At 41.1% G+C, this 17,500-nt stretch overlaps 1 protein-coding gene across 1 annotated transcript in view; it reads right to left on the reverse strand.

Moving 5' to 3' along the window:
* Positions 1-17,500, reverse strand: part of LOC122251374 (transmembrane protein 53-A) — a 28,147-nt gene that overhangs the window by 279 nt on the left and 10,368 nt on the right. Inside the window, exons 2-7 of the mRNA XM_043013286.2 lie at positions 4,389-4,601; positions 2,865-3,018; positions 1,579-1,657; positions 1,303-1,398; positions 831-1,003; positions 1-141 (exon numbers count right to left, since the gene is read on the reverse strand). The exon at positions 1-141 is cut by the window's left edge and continues 279 nt beyond it. Of these exons, the coding sequence (XP_042869220.1) occupies positions 35-141; positions 831-1,003; positions 1,303-1,398; positions 1,579-1,657; positions 2,865-3,018; positions 4,389-4,601 (822 nt within the window). The 3' untranslated portion in view covers positions 1-34. The remainder of the gene's footprint in view (positions 142-830; positions 1,004-1,302; positions 1,399-1,578; positions 1,658-2,864; positions 3,019-4,388; positions 4,602-17,500) is intronic.

The following is a 17,500-nucleotide window of genomic DNA, read 5'->3' on the forward strand; positions in this document are numbered from 1 at the left end:
CTTGCAGTCAATCTTCTTGCATGAGTCATAATCTTCACTGTTGCAGCACCAGCTTGGGTTGTCCCTGTGGTACGGCTGGTGTTGTGTTCATTATGGTGTCAAAACCTTTCTGGCTTGAAATCACAGCTCCTCTGTACTTCTCTGCAACGGCAAGATGTGGAGAGTCAGTGTACTAAATCTGAAGTCTGGTGTTAGTTTTTTGGGCATGTTTGATCTGTGGTAGCTGATTCTGGGATTCTTTTTTGTGTGTGTGATTCTTGTCTGTTACTTAACACTTGATTGTAAAGTTGATTTGATTTGATTTTTCTGTACATGGCAAGTGTCTACTCCCTAAGGACTCGATACAAAAGTAGTTTTTGTGTATATTCAGAGTCCAATACTTAAAATGAAATTCTGAAGGGATTTTTTTTTTGTCTGTAAGTTGAGTTAGTTACCTAAAGCTTAATTCCAAAGTGATTATTTGTACATTATGTGACCTAAAACTGAATTTCAAGGTACATAATCAGTGTCCACTAACTAAAAGTATTGCACCATTTTATAGGATTTTTCTTGCATTACCTGTATCTGTATCCTAAAACTGCAATTAAATGTTACTTTTTAAACTAGCGAAGGGAGAGTTTATTCAGCTTAAATAAGCCTAATCATTCCTCACTGCCATCATAAGTGTTTCTTCCAAAGTGCTCACCACAATCAACAGATATAAACTGATAAAAAAGCAATTTTGGAAATTCATAGCTCTCCTGAAGCACAATCTTAATCATCTTATCTCATACATATTTATCAATCAATTTTCGCAGTGACAAAAATAACTATATTTCCAGTCATCTTACCGACAAAATTGTGTATGAGACTCATGTAGTTTTGTTCTCCCATGTACTTCATAATGGTAACGTGAGGAACCCTCTGCTCGGCTGGAATCAAATATGTATCCACAGGAGCAACTTTTCGCTGTGCATTGATGACTTCTTCTGTATCCACGAATGAAGCAACTTGATCTGCCATACTGAGGAAAGAATGTCAAAGGAGATGTATAACTTATAATCTGTTTAAGTCAAGTAAGAAACTAGCTATCATTCATAATAGTTGATTCACTCTACATGGGTAAGATATACTCAAATCTTTTGACTTTGCATGATGGTAAGTCAGTCAAGCTGTCTATTAATAGCAACTGTATAAAAAAAGGCAAAAAAAAAGATAACATCTGTTTTCTGAAGGTAAAGGAAACTGTATCTGTTTTACTCTTTACTGAAAAAAGGAAGAATGACTTAAAAATGAATGAAAAAATTAGTCCACAATTCTTACCTATGCACAAAAAGGGCAGGAGATGGACAAGGAGTTGTTGTGACAAACTTTTGTGCTTCCAATATACTCGACATATCGGCATATTTGCTGTAAACTCTGAAATAAAGAGGCTTGTAAGTTTGAATACAAATTGAGATGATAAAAAGCAAAAAGACACACAAAAAAATAAATGATAGTAATAGAAAAAAAAAGAAAATAGAAGAAAAAAAAATATATATATATACATAAAATATAATGTATCATATATGTATGCATGGAAATTTCTACTGTACTTACTTCATACATTTTGTCGCAAGATCTCGGTAACGTGGGTGGACAGCATTTTGAACTCCCTTTTCAATTCCCACCGCATGTGCTGCAAAAAAATTATTTTGTTCAATCTATTGAGAAAAAGTAGTATTCTATGAAATGCTATAAATTGGAAACTATATGGTGCAAAGCTAGGAATACTCCATCTTATATATATAAAGAAATATATATAATATGTACAGTAACATCCTTCTATTTAGTTACATATATGATAGACATTTAACTCCATTGCATGTGCTAAAATCATCATGATAATAATGAAAATGAATGAAACCAGATAATATATACACTGATGGTGTATGTATATGCTAGAGGCAATACCATCATGCAACTGAACATTTTTCCGTGCAATATGTCTTTTTCAAAATAAAAGATTTTCTAGTGATCAGTATCAATATTTGTCATTTTGTAATAACTTTTATTAATTCAAGAATAAATATAAAACATAAGATTATTTTTTCTATTGTTTTCCTGTTTCAAACTGATAAAAAAAATTTGACTTCAATTTGAAATTTTCTAAACTAAACAAATAAATTATAAGAACAATAATGATGATGATGATGATGATGATGATGATGATGATGATGATGATGGTGGTGATGATGATGGTGGTGGTGATGATGATGATGATGATGATGATGATGATGATGATGATGATGATGGTGGTGATGATGATGATGATGGTGGTGGTGGTGATGATGATAATGATGAAGATGAAGATGCTGGTGATGACTATCAAAATTCTAATTTGCTATCAATATATTACAAATCTAATCTCAATAATACTGATAATACAAATAATAAAAACATCTAACATAAACATAAACATGATAATGGTGATGATAATGATGATGATGATAATGATGATGATTTTAATAATCATGATAATACTGATGATGATGATGATTTTCATGATGACAATGATGATAATGATGATTTTAATGATGATAATGATGATTTTAATGATAATGATTATGATTTTAATGATAATAATGATGATGATTTTAATGATGATAATGATGATGATTCTAATGATGATAATGATGATGATTCTAATGATGATAATGATGATGACTAGAATGATAATTATGATGCTGATGCTGATAATATAACAAAAATCATGATAAAAAAAAAAATAATAAAAAAAAAATAATAGCAAAAATGACAATAACAACACCAATAGTAATAACAATATCAATAACAACAACAGACATAATGACAATAAAACGAAAGCCATATAACTGTCTACTTACTGAAACTATCAAAGATTTGATGGGAGATGTTAATAGGTGAATCTTTGGCATCAATGAGGACCCTTTGCGTGAGGTAGCCACCCACACTCAAGCCATGGACAATAACCTTTTTGTCACTTCTTGTTAGAAAGTCCACCACTCTGGATGCTGTCACCTGTAAGTGGGTTGCAAAATTAGGAAGGGTAATGTTGAATGTACTTGTGTTATATGTAGTTCATGTTTTTTTGTTTTTTTTTTCATACTAATTAATTCTTGTTGGTGATGTTATATTTGTTTGTCATCAATAGGTCAATAACATTCTATAATGGATAGATATTTACTATTTTAATTTCTTTTTTTTTTTCTTCTTTTTTTACAAATGTTACTGTTTCATTTGATTATGAATCTTTAAATGCAGTCTAAATGCTGATTTAATTATCAAAACTTAAAATATCATCCTTTACTAAAGTGTAACAACGAATTATCTTCAACATGAGACAGTACTTCCCCATCCTCACACACCCTCCATCCTCTCCTCTGTCCTCAATCTCCTATTCTGTGGACATCCCCATCCTCCTCATCTCACATCTTAATACCCTTCCTTCACTCGTCTCATGCCTTTAATGAGAGACCTTTGCCTTTCCTATTTGGACACTCGCTGACCCCCTTCCTTAGAATGCACCTCCTGTCCTTTTGACATAATCCTTCCCTTTTCTCCTAGTCCTCACTTCCAACCCTGCCTCTCCCTCTACCCTTCTGGCTAATCTACCTGCATCCATTTCATAACCTAAAGACACCACTTTCGTCATCCTAATAACTTTCCTCTTCTACTTCTGCTTCCTTCCCCTCACCATCCACCATATATCCACTTCTCTTTCAGTAATACCCACCTCTTGTCTTGCTGACGCCTTCTTTTTCTCCCTAAGTACTCATCTGCCATCAGATGGGGCCCCTTTCCTGATTCTTGCTCCAGTTCCCATCTTTCCCTCTCCTTCCTTCTGTCTAGAATTTTTTCCCCTCCTACTTTAAAGACACTCGCTTACTCTCTCTTCTTTTCCCTCAATTGCCCTCCCTGATCCATTATCTCCCCTCTCTTCCCTCCAGGTCTCCTTCTTAAGACATGTCCTTCCCCTCCAACCCGGTCTCTATTTGACATCTTTTACCTCTCCCCTCTCATCATGCAAACACTCCTGTCCCCTTATGCCCTTTCCCTCTTCCCCTCCAGTTCCATCCTACAATCACACTTCCCCTCCCCTACCATCCTATAAACATACTCTTCCCCTCCTCTCCTTCTTGACCGCTTCTCCTCCCCCATCTCTACAAAAGCCCCTGCCCCTTTACCTCCTCCCTCTCCAAACACCCCCTTGTCCCTCCCCTCCCTTCCCTACAGACACCCCCACAGCCTCCACCTCGCGCCATACCTCAGACACACCCACCTACCCACCTACCATCCGACCACAAGTACCCGAACCCCCGAATACCCGAATCTCTGAACCTCTGAACCCCCGAACCTCTGAACCCCCGAACCCCCAAACCCCCACGTACCTCAGCCCCGCTCCTTGGGAAGAGAAGATCACGGACGGAGCAGGTAATGTGGAGTACGTCGTAACCCCGGCGAGTCCAGCAGTTGGCATACTTGTGTGCGTACTTCTGCTTAGCGCCCAGCCACGTGAACAGCACCACCATCTCTTGCGGCGGCGCCATTCCATGCACGTCGTCGCGCCGGTAAAGACGGGCGTTGCGGAAGCAGTCCACGATCTGGAAGAAATAAAAGGAACATGGAATAAAACTGTTGGGATGGAGTGATTAATTGGATGGGCGGAGGAAGGAGGTATGTGTGGGTTGGAACGATTATTATCCATCGAACGGAATAAGATGACCGAATTGTTGTGAAAAGAATAGGTTCATTCGATAAAACGGCAAGAAAGTATTGATAGGATAGCATGGGATGAACTTATTGATAGGAAAAGCGAACAGGAAAAGCACATACGATTATAGACTAACATTTTCCGATAAGTGATCGTGACTGACGCATAATTTACAAATATGGAGCATGAATAACTGAAAAATATATAAATATATTACCAGTCAGAATTCGTGTTCGTGTTGGACCAGCCATGAAATCCAATTCCGGCAAATATGTCACACGAAATAAATCTTTATAAATGTACATATACATGCAAGGGACAGCCGTTAACTGTCATAAACTCGTACTTAAAGAAATGGTCCTTAGCAAATAGCAATACCTAGAAAATGGACGATTGAGACAAAAAGAGAAATAATGATAAACAAAAAGAAACAGAGAGAAATAAATAATGATGGAATATAATACTGAGGGTGGGAAAGAGGTAGCGAGAGAGATAGAGAGAGATAGAGATAGATAGAGAGAGATAGATAGAGAGAGAGCGAGAGCAAGCGAGAGCGAGCGAGAGAGAGAGAGAGAGAAAGAGAAAGAAAGAAAGAAAGAGAGAAGAAAAAGAGAGATACAAAAAGAAAGAAATAAACAGAAAGTCACACGAAAGGCACCTTGGAATCAGAATAAACGCAAGCATATAAATCGAAGTATAAAAACGACATTCCACGCATTTTAGGCTAAGCGAACGACATGGCATGCATAATCCATATTAACTCTAAATAATTTATTCGCCGGGAACTGATATAATGAGCTGCCATCATCCACACATCAAACTGATATAGACAAATTATATCTTCTATCTCACGAACCTAAAATAGAAACAGATTATATTTTCTGTCTCACCAACCCATTCAATTCAGAGGGATGGTAAGTATAATAAATGTTTGTTTGTGGTTTAATTGTTACTCATGTCAAAGACGTTTTAGAATTGTCTCTGTAGGAGATACTAATAAAATGAAAGGCTGTTATACATACTATTGTGAAACACGATAGAATTATATGATAATGATATTGATGATAAAAATAACAATACTGCTAATAAACATATCAATAATAATGATAACAATAATGACAATAATAATAATGATAATGATAATAACAATAATAATAATGATAATAATGATGATAATAATAATGATGGTGATAATAATGATAATCACACTAATACTAATAATAACAGTTATAACAATAACAATGATAACAGCAACAACAATAACACTAAATCATGATTCGAGCACCAATAGCAAAATATCAAGAATGTCCATCAAGCACCAGAAATTCTTTCGCGCACATAGCGTTTAAAAGTGTCCGTTAAGCCATCATGGTAAAAGATTAGCAAAGAAGCGGGGAAATGGGGAAATATACTAATATTATACATGTGGCGATTGACAGGAATCATCTTATTGCAGTTTTGTTGGTAAATGCCAAGCTCAAGTCTTAAAATGGACGAATAAAATAATGAGAAATCTTCATAGCATTGATAACTTCACACGAGCACACACGCACACGCACACACACACATACACACACACACACATACACACCGAGACTAAATATTTAAACGACCATTTTCAGTGTTTTAAAAGATATGGCCCATAACAAAAAATGAAAAAGTAAATATTTTACCCCATTTCTTTGGTACGTGACAAGCTTGCAATGTTTTCTTGAAGTCCTTGCATTGATATGGTCATTTTTTAAAGAAAAAAAGAAAGGAAAAACTGGAAACAAACTTGTACAGGATAACTAAAAGTGAAAGAAAAAAAGTAAATATTTTGCCCTATTCCTTTGCTACGTGACAAGCTTGCAATGTTATCTTGAAATTCTTGCGTTGATATGCTCATTTCTTAAAGAAATAAAAAAAAAAAGACAAACTGGAAACAAACTTGTACGGGATAATCATAGCTACCATTACTGTTAAACTTTTTTTTCAATATTTTCGTTGTCATCATTCGGCCACCCCGTTATAATGGAATCTAACGATGCTAAAAATAGATTTATAACATGCATTGCTTAGGTTTTACAATACCATATGACCAAGAAAAGTATAACGAAAAAAAATGAAACCTGATTATGTAGTAGAAAAAAAGTTTATAATATACAAGCACCGAAAAAAAAAAATACAGACAAAACAAAAACGTAATACTCTTTTCTTTCTTCCTCAAAAAATCCACCCCGCCATTTTGACTACCTCGTGTGTATATAAAATTAATAAAACCATACCAGGAAGCGCCGAATTCCCATCCATCGTGTGTTTACGGTACCCTTTCTAACACGTAATCAATAAGCACTGTCCCACATTTCTCTTTCCTAGAACTCCAATGGTTGAACTTTATAGGTTGAAGAGAAAACGTGGCATTTTTATGTTTTCAAGGCTTCCGTTAAATGAGCTCATGTTCTGGGATTTTGACTCTTTGGAACGGAATTGTTGTTACGTAAAGGTATTAAGGTATTACAGAGGGGGTGGCTGAAAGAGAGGGAGGGAGGGAGGGAGGGAGGGAGGGAGGGAGGGAGGGAGAGAGAGAGAGAGAGAGAGAGAGAAATTGAAAGGAACAGAAATGTGTGTGTGTATGTGTGTGTGTGAGAGAGAGAGAGAGAGAGAGAGAGAGAGAGAGAGAGAGAGAGAGAGAGAGAGAGAGAGAGAGAGAGAGAGAGAGATTGAAAGGAACAGAAATGTGTGTGTGTATGTGTGTGTGTGTGAGAGAGAGAGAGAGAGAGAGAGAGAGAGAGAGAGAGAGAGAGAGAGAGAGAGAGAGAGAGAGAGAGAGAGAGAGAGAGAGAGAGAGAGAGAGAGAGAGAGAGAGCGCAGGAGCGTACCTAATTAACTTTATTGGGGGTAAGGCGGGCTCAACCCTCGAATTTCCCGTCGAAATAGGCAAACTGTTTCCCCAATTGACCACCCACGGGAAGAAATTGGGCTACAGAATGACCATATAGCAGTACGACACCCCCTCCCCTCCCCTTACGAAAGAAAAGATAAAAAAGAGTAAGAGAGAGAGAAAAAAAAAAGGAAATTAACATCAAATGTACACGATCAGCCAGACTTAACCTACAGCCACTCTCCCCCCACCACAGGAAATTCGCGTCTGTTATTAAGCACAGGGGAGAAAGCACCTGACTAATGACCTCACCTGCTCCTCCATATACCCTCCTTCCTTTGATTTCTTACAGCAAAACCGAAAATGTCGAGTCGTCTACCTTTGATTCTCAGAAAATGAAGTTCAGCGTGCATGTGGCAGAGCGACCATGACATTCACATGAAATTGGAAGGAATATCAGATTATATATATATATATATATATATATATATATATATATATATATATATATATATATATATATATATATATATATATATATATATATATACACATACACATACACATATATACACATACACATATACATATACACGTGTGTGTGTGTGTGTGTGTTTTATGATCTTGTCTTTACAACCAGAGCGAGTGGAAATACATATTCATTGTCTTGATAATGAAAATAATGAACCGATTTAGAGGAGACAACAGCAAAACAATAGATACATATCTATCAAAGGCTAAATCCACACGCAAAAGCAACTCAGACAACAGAAACATCGCATAGCTATCTGCGCTACATATCCGTTAACATAGCAGGCCACATTGTCTTCCTGAATAACATAAGCATCCTGTGTTGACATTTTATATCACTAACCGTCCGCTGGCATGTTCGTCTAGCCTCGCATATTCTCCACGAATGTTTTATTTTTTTAAACATTTTTAATATATTTAATATTTTAAAGATTCTTTTGGAATCTTACAAGATACAGATTGGTATCCTTGGTGACTTTTTCTTTTCGTGGTGTACATTTTGTTTATTCTTTTTCATCTATATTATTTTTGTTATTTATAATCTGCTTTATTATATTTTGTATTTCTTTTTTATATCAAGACTTTATGTTTACTTAATCAGTTCTACGTGTTTATATAATATATTGTGTCTGTGTCTTATGGTGCGTGCATTCATACTAACAAATTCATAAAATATACAAGAACAGTATGTCCTTTCTTACATAAGTCAACATTTCTACATCAACCGCCCTTGGAGAGACCAACATGACTAGGCTTATCCGCCCCCCCCCCCTTTTCCTTCCCCCGCATAGACCTATATTCACTTCACATTAACCTTTAGGTACACAAAATGTCGTCGTTATGGTAACGGCTTGGGGACTCTCATGGGGCTTAATGCATGGTACAGAGAAACATAAACAGTCAGACACAGACACACACACACAACCACACGCATACCTACACAGACACACACACACACAACCACACGCATACCTACACACGCGTCCACAAACCCACACATACCTGCACAAACACACACATACCTCCATACTTTTACTCACGCCACACACATAAAAACTCAAACTTGCCATGCCTTAGGGACAAAAACTTTATTTAAAATCATCAAAAACGATCTTTCATAACAGTATAAATATGTTAAATGCCAGTCAGGTGATAAAAAGAGAAACACACGTTCTTTTAATCATAATAATTATATCATTATCGGCAATAAAGGTAAAGGTATCGATAATACTATAATACTAATAATGATGATAGTGATATTTACCTAGAAAATTACACTAAATCATCATTCTTTTGTGCGTGTATATGTGACGTCATCACCGGGACACAAACAACATAAATAATTTTCTTCGCAACAACGACGGTAAGAGGAAGAGGTGGAAATGGAAAATGAGGAGGAGGAGGAAGAGCAAGAGGTAGAGGTGGGGTGGGAGGAGGAGGAATACTCTAGGTGGTAAGGAATGGAGGAAGAGGAGAGTAGAGGAGAAAATGAGGAGCAGAGGGAGGATGAGGAAAGGTGGGTAAAGAGGAAGAGAGGAGAAGAGGAGGAGGAGGACTAGGAGCAAGAAGGAGAGAGGAGAAGAGGAGGAGGAGGACTAAGAGCAAGAGGAAGAGAGGAGAAGAGGAGGAGGAGGACTAGGAGCAAGAGGAGGAGAGAAGAGGAGGAGGAGGTGTTAGAGGAAGAGGAGGAGGAAGTACGATATAAGAAGAGGGAAAAAAAATCACGGAATATACTAATGAGAAAATAATTCAAGCGGCAAAAGAAAAAAAACAAAAAAGGAGAGAGAAAAGTGCCAACTGACAGCCAATAAAGCGGAATACAACCACCTGATTAAACGCAAACATTCCCCAGAAAGGACTCACTCTACCAAGCGCATTCTTACTCCCACCTGTAACTCTATCCTCCTTAGCTAGTCATCCCACCACCCACCACCCACCCAGTAACCCCCTCCGCCAAACACCGCCCACCATCCACCCAATAACCTCCTCCGCCAACCGCCCACCACCACCCACCCAGTAACTCCCTCCACCAAACACCCACCACCCACCAACCCACCTTCCGACACCCGTACCACCGACAACCCCATCCTTCACCCACCCACCCTTCGCCTACCCCCGCCCCCCCACCCCACCCCATACTACCCACCCTTCGCCCCATACTATCCACCACCTACAACCCACCCTTCGCCCCACTCCCCACCCCCTAGTACCCATCATCCCGCCCACCACTCCCCCTCCCCCTGTTCCTCCAACCGAGATCCTAAGGGCGACCTTGTCCTTGCAAAAGATCTCCAGGATCAATAACTTTAGCCTGAGGTGTACATGACTATCCGGTCCGGCCGTGACACGTCCCTTGGTACAGAGGAATGGCGATTGGGGATTGGGTGTGGCTGGAAGGGAGGGAGGGAGGGATTGGGTGTGGCTGGAAAGGAGAGAGGGAGGGAGGGAGGGATTGGGTGTGGCTGGAAAGGAGAGAGGGAGGGAGGGAGGGATTGGGTGTGGCTGGAAAGGAGAGAGGGAGGGAGGGAAGGGAGGAAGGGAGGGAGGAAATGAGAGGGAGAGGGATAGGGAGAGGAAGAAGAGAGAGAGAGAGAGGGATAAGAGTGAAGGGAAGAAATGGAGAAACGGGGAAGAAGGGAAGGGAAATGGACAAGGGGAAAAAGAGAGGGAGAAGAGAGAGGAGGGATAGGGAGTAGGGAGAAGGGAAGGAAGGGGGAAAAGGAGAGGGAGACGGAGAAGAAAAAGGGGGCAGGGGAGGGTGATGGAGAAAAGAGAGGGGAGAGAAAGGGATGGAAAAGAAAGAGAGCGAGAGCGAGAGCGAGAGAGAGAGAGAGAGAGAGAGAGAGAGAGAGAGAGAGAGAGAGAGAGAGAGAGAGAGAGAGAGAGAGAAAGAGAGGAGAGATAGACAGACACAGAAGAAAGACAGAGCTAGACAGACACCGAAGAAAACCCTGAGACAAAGAAAGTGAAGATAAAGATAAAAAAGAAGGAAGAGAGGAATATGAAAAAAGGACGAAGAAAACGATTTCCCAATCTAGACACCAATTGCAAAAATACTTGCAGTTTGCACGAACGATCCCATTGGCCTGCCCGCTTTAACAAGGCAATTGGCACGTCTGAACAGCCGCGCGGCGACTCCCTGGCAAGCAGTCACGAGTGGGCGGGGTTTCGCGTGCCCAAAGTGCCCCAAATGTTAAAGTTCATCTTTTTATTTGTCTCTTCCCGCCCGCTCGCCCGCACGCCCATACCATACCAGCGAGACTTTTGGGAAGTGATGTGTGTACGCGCGCGCGCGCGTGTGTGTGTGTGTGTGTGTGTGTGTGTGTGTGTGTTTCAAGTCTTTGTTCCTTTTAGTTTCTGTTTATAGTTTCTGTTAATAACCTACATTGCAAAGGTGACGTCAGATATGAAAATTCCATTTCGAAATCATTTTACAAGTTGTACACGCTATCCAGTATGAAAAGTAAGGCACTTTTCGCTGAAAAGTCGAATGTAAAAAAAGAAGACAGAAAGAAAGGGAGAAAGGAATACCAAAGGACGCACTTGAGAAAAATAATTTTCTCTCAAATTCTTTCCGAAGAAAAACAGATTCAGTGATTCTTAAATCAAATATCTCTGAGCCAAATGGACAATGCTATGCGGAAGTTTGAAAGTTCTCATTTGCTAATTCATGTGTTAATGTGTGAGTGTGAGTATGCGTGTGTACGTATGTTTTTTTTTCACAAATATTAATCTCTCAATTAATTTTCTCCCCTCTCTCTCTCACTGTTCCCCGCTTTTTATCTTCACACTCTTCCTCCCCCTTCCCCTTTCCTTCTCCCTCTCCCTCTGGAATTTACCTTACGTTCTTGTTCTCTAATAATTATCATATCTATCCTTTACACCCTTTTTCATTTTGCCTCCAATCTCTACTCCATTTTTTTTCTCTTTAACTGTCGATCTTTGTTAGCAAGATAAACAGAGAATGCCGGCAAAACAAATAAGAAATTAGAACACTGAACTTGGCAGCTGGTAAACGTAATTATAAGCAGACTTAAATGTATGTGTATCTATCTACCCCCCCCCCCTCTCTCTCTCTCTCTCTCTCTCTCTATATATATATATATATATATATATATATATATATATATATATATATAATATACATATACACAAACACACTCAGGCCGCCACACAGAGCAGCTGCGACTGTGACTCAGCCAACACAACAGCCCTAATGCTTTGGGTTGAAGATCACGTTGAACACAAGAGCCGAGACACGAGGGCGGTGGAGGAACCTCTTGCGGTGAATTCATGTGCTATTATTTCGCTTTTTTCTGTCTCTGTTTCATCTTCTCTTTACACCCTGTGTTTATATGCCTTTCTCTGTTTCTCTCCTCTTCTCCCTCTCCATCTGTCTTTCCCTTGCTTTCTTTTGTTCTTTGTCATTCGTTATTTTTTCTCTTCTCTTCTCCCTCCATCTCTTTTTCTTTAACTTTCTGTAGTTCTGTGTCATTCGTTACTTTCTCTATTCTCCCTCTCCCTCGCTATCTTGTGTTCCGTGTCTCTCTCTTCTCCTCTCTCTTTCCATTCGCTCTATGTATTTCCGTGTCATTCGTTACTTTCTCTCTCCCTCGCTATCTTGAGTTCCGTGCCATTCGTATCTCTCCCTCTCTTTCCATTCGCTTTGTATTTCCGTGTCATTCGTTACTTTCTCTCTTCTCCTCTCTCCCTCCCTCCCTCGCTATCTTGAGTTCCGTGCCATTCGTTACCTTCTCTGTCTCTCTCCCTCTCTTTCCATCCACTCTCCGTGTATTTCCGTGTCATTCCTTACATTCTCTCTTCTCCTCTCTCCCTCCCTCCCTCCCTCGCTATCTTGAGTTCTGTGCCATTCGTTACCTTCTCTGTCTCTCTCCCTCTCTTTCCATCCACTCTCCGTGTATTTCCATGTCATTCCTTACATTCTCTCTCCTCCTCTCTCCCTCCCTCCCTCGCTATCTTGAGTTCCGTGTCACTCGTTGCATTCGAGACCTTGCTTTAGCGAAGGAGCGCTTGCTTAGTTGAGTTCTCGTCATAAATCATATCCCCGCCGGCTGTTGCTAGGAGAGAAGGCTAGTCTCGTGACTCGCCGAAGTGTCGCGTGACTGCTGAACGTGTGGACGAACTGCAAGTGCATTTATTATGTGTATATATATATACAGAATACCTTATTCCATCAATCAATTTATCTATATCTAACTATGTATGTTGTCATGCAAATGTGTATGTGTTGTGGATATTTGCCTCGAAAGTTTATCGGTGCGAAGGCACAAACAACACTGCATGAACCTGCAACGATATCTCACTATAATTAGACATATATTTCAAAAGCTATAGAATTCATCTGAAAAGTTTCCACGAAGAGTGCAAGGTTAATTCTCATCGCCGGAATACGTGTTACATAAACACGAACGAAAGTTTATTAACCTTCAGAGTTATCCATTGATAGGATACGGAAAATAAACATCACAGGTGTAGACCAAATATAAACTCACTCACCCACACACTTTCTCTCTGTATGTGTGTGTGTGTATGTATGTATGTGAGTGTGTGTGCGTGTGTATGTGTATGTATGTATGTGTGCGTGTGTGTTAGTGTGTATGTGTGTGTGTGTGTGTGTATGTATGTTTATGTGTATGTGTGTGTATGTGTGCGTGCCTTCCCCGGTCTCTCCATGTCCCAGTAAGAGTACTGTGCACGGGCGAAGAAAGCTGTGTCACGGGCCGATCGATGTGTTCATTGATACGAGTGTGTTGGCTCCTTAGTGCGGTAGATATACATTTTTCATCGTTACTTGGTGGATAAGTCCTGGCTTCGTTAATAGAATCATATCATTATCATTGTTATCATTATCATTATTGTAGACACTACTGTGATTATCATTACTATTATTATCAGATCAACTACAAACTCACTCACACTCTCTCTCTCTCTCTCCCATCATTTATCGACTCTAACATCTTCCGGTTTCCCTTATTCTTGCATCCATATCTAGCGCCGCTATTGCCTAGGCCCCCCCCCCCCTACTCCCCTCCACATCTGTTCCGCATTTCATCTTCTCATCCTCCCTTCCCCCTCTTACCCTCCCTTCCCCCTCTTACCCTCCCTCCCTTGGCCCCGAGGTCGTCACGTGATCGTCGTCTTTGGTATCACGTGTACATATGCTATGTACGTGCGCCTGTGTTTGTGTTGTGTGTATGTGTGTAAGTGCGCGCGCGTGTTATATACATGATAGGATACGTGTGTATATGTATATGTTATGTATGTATATGTGTGTGTGTGTGTATATATATATAATATATATATATATATATATATATATATATATATATATATATATATATACATACACACACACATACATATATGAGAGAGAGAGATACATACATATCGATAAATATATATAAAGTACTCAACCCTTGCTTGTATCCCCCCTCGTCTCTCTTTCATTCTCCAAGACTTAAAAATAGTCATTGCGTAGCCGTTAGTCAGCAACCTTGCAGCCGCGGTTCTACTCACACAAACACGTTAATGTAGCCATCGATTTAACCTATATTCTGTGGCTCTGTACTCCTGGTTCTCTATTCTGTGGCTCTGTACTCCTGGTTCTCTATTCTGTGGCTCTGTACTCCTGGTCCTCTATTCTGTGGCTCTGTACTCCTGGTCCTCTATTCTGTGGCTCTGTACTCCTGGTTCTCTATTCTGTGGCTCTGTACTCCTGGTTCTCTATTCTGTGGCTCTGTACTCCTGGTTCTCTATTCTGTGGCTCTGTACTCCTGGTTCTCTATTCTGTGGCTCTGTACTCCTGGTTCTCTATTCTGTGGCTCTGTACTCCTGGTCCTCTATTCTGTGGCTCTGTACTCCTGGTTCTCTATTCTGTGGCTCTGTACTCCTGGTTCTCTATTCTGTGGCTCTGTACTCCTGGTTCTCTATTCTGTGGCTCTGTACTCCTGGTCCTCTATTCTGTGGCTCTGTACTCCTGGTTCTCTATTCTGTGGCTCTGTACTCCTGGTTCTCTATTCTGTGGGTCTGTACTCCTGGTTCTCTATTCTGTGGGTCTGTACTCCTGGTTCTCTATTCTGTGGCTGTGTACTCCCGGTTCTCTATTCTGTGGCTCTGTACTCCTGGTTCTCTATTCTGTGGCTCTGTACTCCTGGTTCTCTATTCTGTGGGTCTATACTCCTGGTTCTCTATTCTGTGGCTCTGTACTCCTGGTTCTCTATTCTGTGGCTCTGTACTCCCGGTTCTCTATTCTGTGGCTCTGTACTCCTGGTTCTCTATTCTGTGGCTCTGTACTCCCGGTTCTCTATTCTGTGGGTCTGTACTCCCGGTTCTCTATTCTGTGGGTCTGTACTCCCGGTTCTCTATTCTGTGGGTCTGTACTCCCGGTTCTCTATTCTGTGGGTCTGTACTCCCGGTTCTCTATTCTGTGGCTCTGTACTCCCGGTTCTCTATTCTGTGGCTCTGTACTCCCGGTTCTCTATTCTGTGGCTCTGTACTCCCGGTTCTCTATTCTGTGGCTCTGTACTCCCGGTTCTCTATTCTGTGGGTCTGTACTCCCGGTTCTCTATTCTGTGGCTCTGTACTCCTGGTTCTCTATTCTATGGCTCTGTACTCCCGGTTCTCTATTCTGTGTTTGTACTCCCGGTTCTCTATTCTGTGTTTGTACTCCCGGTTCTCTATTCTGTGGCTCTGTACTCCCGGTTCTCTATTCTGTGGCTCTGTACTCCCGGTTCTCTATTCTGTGGGTCTGTACTCCTGGTTCTCTATTCTGTGGCTCTGTACTCCCGGTTCTCTATTCTGTGGGTCTCTACTCCCGGTTCTCTATTCTGTGGGTCTGTACTCCCGGTTCTCTATTCTGTGGGTCTGTACTCCTGGTTCTCTATTCTGTGGCTCTGTACTCCCGGTTCTCTATTCTGTGGGTCTCTACTCCCGGTTCTCTATTCTGTGGCTCTGTACTCCATGTTCTCTATTCTGTGGGTCTCTACTCCCGGTTCTCTATTCTGTGGCTCTGTACTCCCGGTTCTCTATTCTGTGGGTCTCTACTCCTGGTTCTCTATTCTGTGGCTCTGTACTCCTGGTTCTCTATTCTGTGGGTCTCTACTCCCGGTTCTCTATTCTGTGGCTCTGTACTCCTGGTTCTCTATTCTGTGGCTCTGTACTCCTGGTTCTCTATTCTGTGGCTCTGTACTCCCGGTTCTCTATTCTGTGGGTCTGTACTCCTGGTTCTCTATTCTGTGGCTCTGTACTCCCGGTTCTCTATTCTGTGTTTGTACTCCCGGTTCTCTATTCTGTGGCTCTGTACTCCTGGTTCTCTATTCTGTGGCTCTGTACTCCTGGTTCTCTATTCTGTGGCTCTGTACTCCTGGTTCTCTATTCTGTGGCTCTGTACTCCCGGTTCTCTATTCTGTGGCTCTGTACTCCTGGTTCTCTATGCTGTGGCTCTGTACTCCTGGTTCTCTATTCTGTGGCTCTGTACTCCCGGTTCTCTATTCTGTGGGTCTGTACTCCTGGTTCTCTATTCTGTGGCTCTGTACTCCCGGTTCTCTATTCTGTGGGTCTCTACTCCCGGTTTTCTATTCTGTGGGTCTGTACTCCCGGTTCTCTATTCTGTGGCTCTGTACTCCTGGTTCTCTATTCTGTGGCTCTGTACTCCCGGTTCTCTATTCTGTGGCTCTGTACTCCCGGTTCTCTATTCTGTGGCTCTGTACTCCCGGTTCTCTATTCTGTGTTTGTACTCCTGGTTCTCTATTCTGTGTGTTTGTACTCCTGGTTCTCTATTCTGTGACTCTGTACTCCCGGTTCTCTATTCTGTGGGTCTCTACTCCCGGTTCTCTATTCTGTGGCTCTGTACTCCCGGTTCTCTATTCTGTGGCTCTGTACTCCCGGTTCTCTATTCTGTGGGTCTCTACTCCCGGTTCTCTATTCTGTGGCTCTGTACTCCCGGTTCTCTATTCTGTGGCTCTGTACTCCCGGTTCTCTATTCTGTGGGTCTCTACTCCCGGTTCTCTATTCTGTGGCTCTGTACTCCCGGTTCTCTATTCTGTGGCTCTGTACTCCTGGTTCTCTATTCTGTGACTGTACTCCCGGTTCTCTATTCTGTGGGTCTCTACTCCCGGTTTTCTATTGTGGGTCTGTACTCCTGGTTCTCTATTCTGTGACTCTGTACTCCTGGTTCTCTATTCTGTGTTTGTACTCCTGGTTCTCTATTCTGTGGGTCTCTACTCCCGGTTCTCTATTCTGTGGGTCTCTACCCCCGGTTCTCTATTCTGTGGGTCTGTACTCTTAATTCCTGTTATTCTGTAATTTACTCGTTCCTCTGCTGTTCTCTTGTTCTCTATTTCAGTCCTTCTTTCGCTACGCGGTTCTGCATGAAT

Source organism: Penaeus japonicus, unplaced genomic scaffold, assembly GCF_977035675.1.
Source record: "Penaeus japonicus unplaced genomic scaffold, GWHDUDI00000001_assembly GWHDUDI00000027, whole genome shotgun sequence".
Lineage (NCBI taxonomy): Eukaryota > Metazoa > Arthropoda > Malacostraca > Decapoda > Penaeidae > Penaeus > Penaeus japonicus.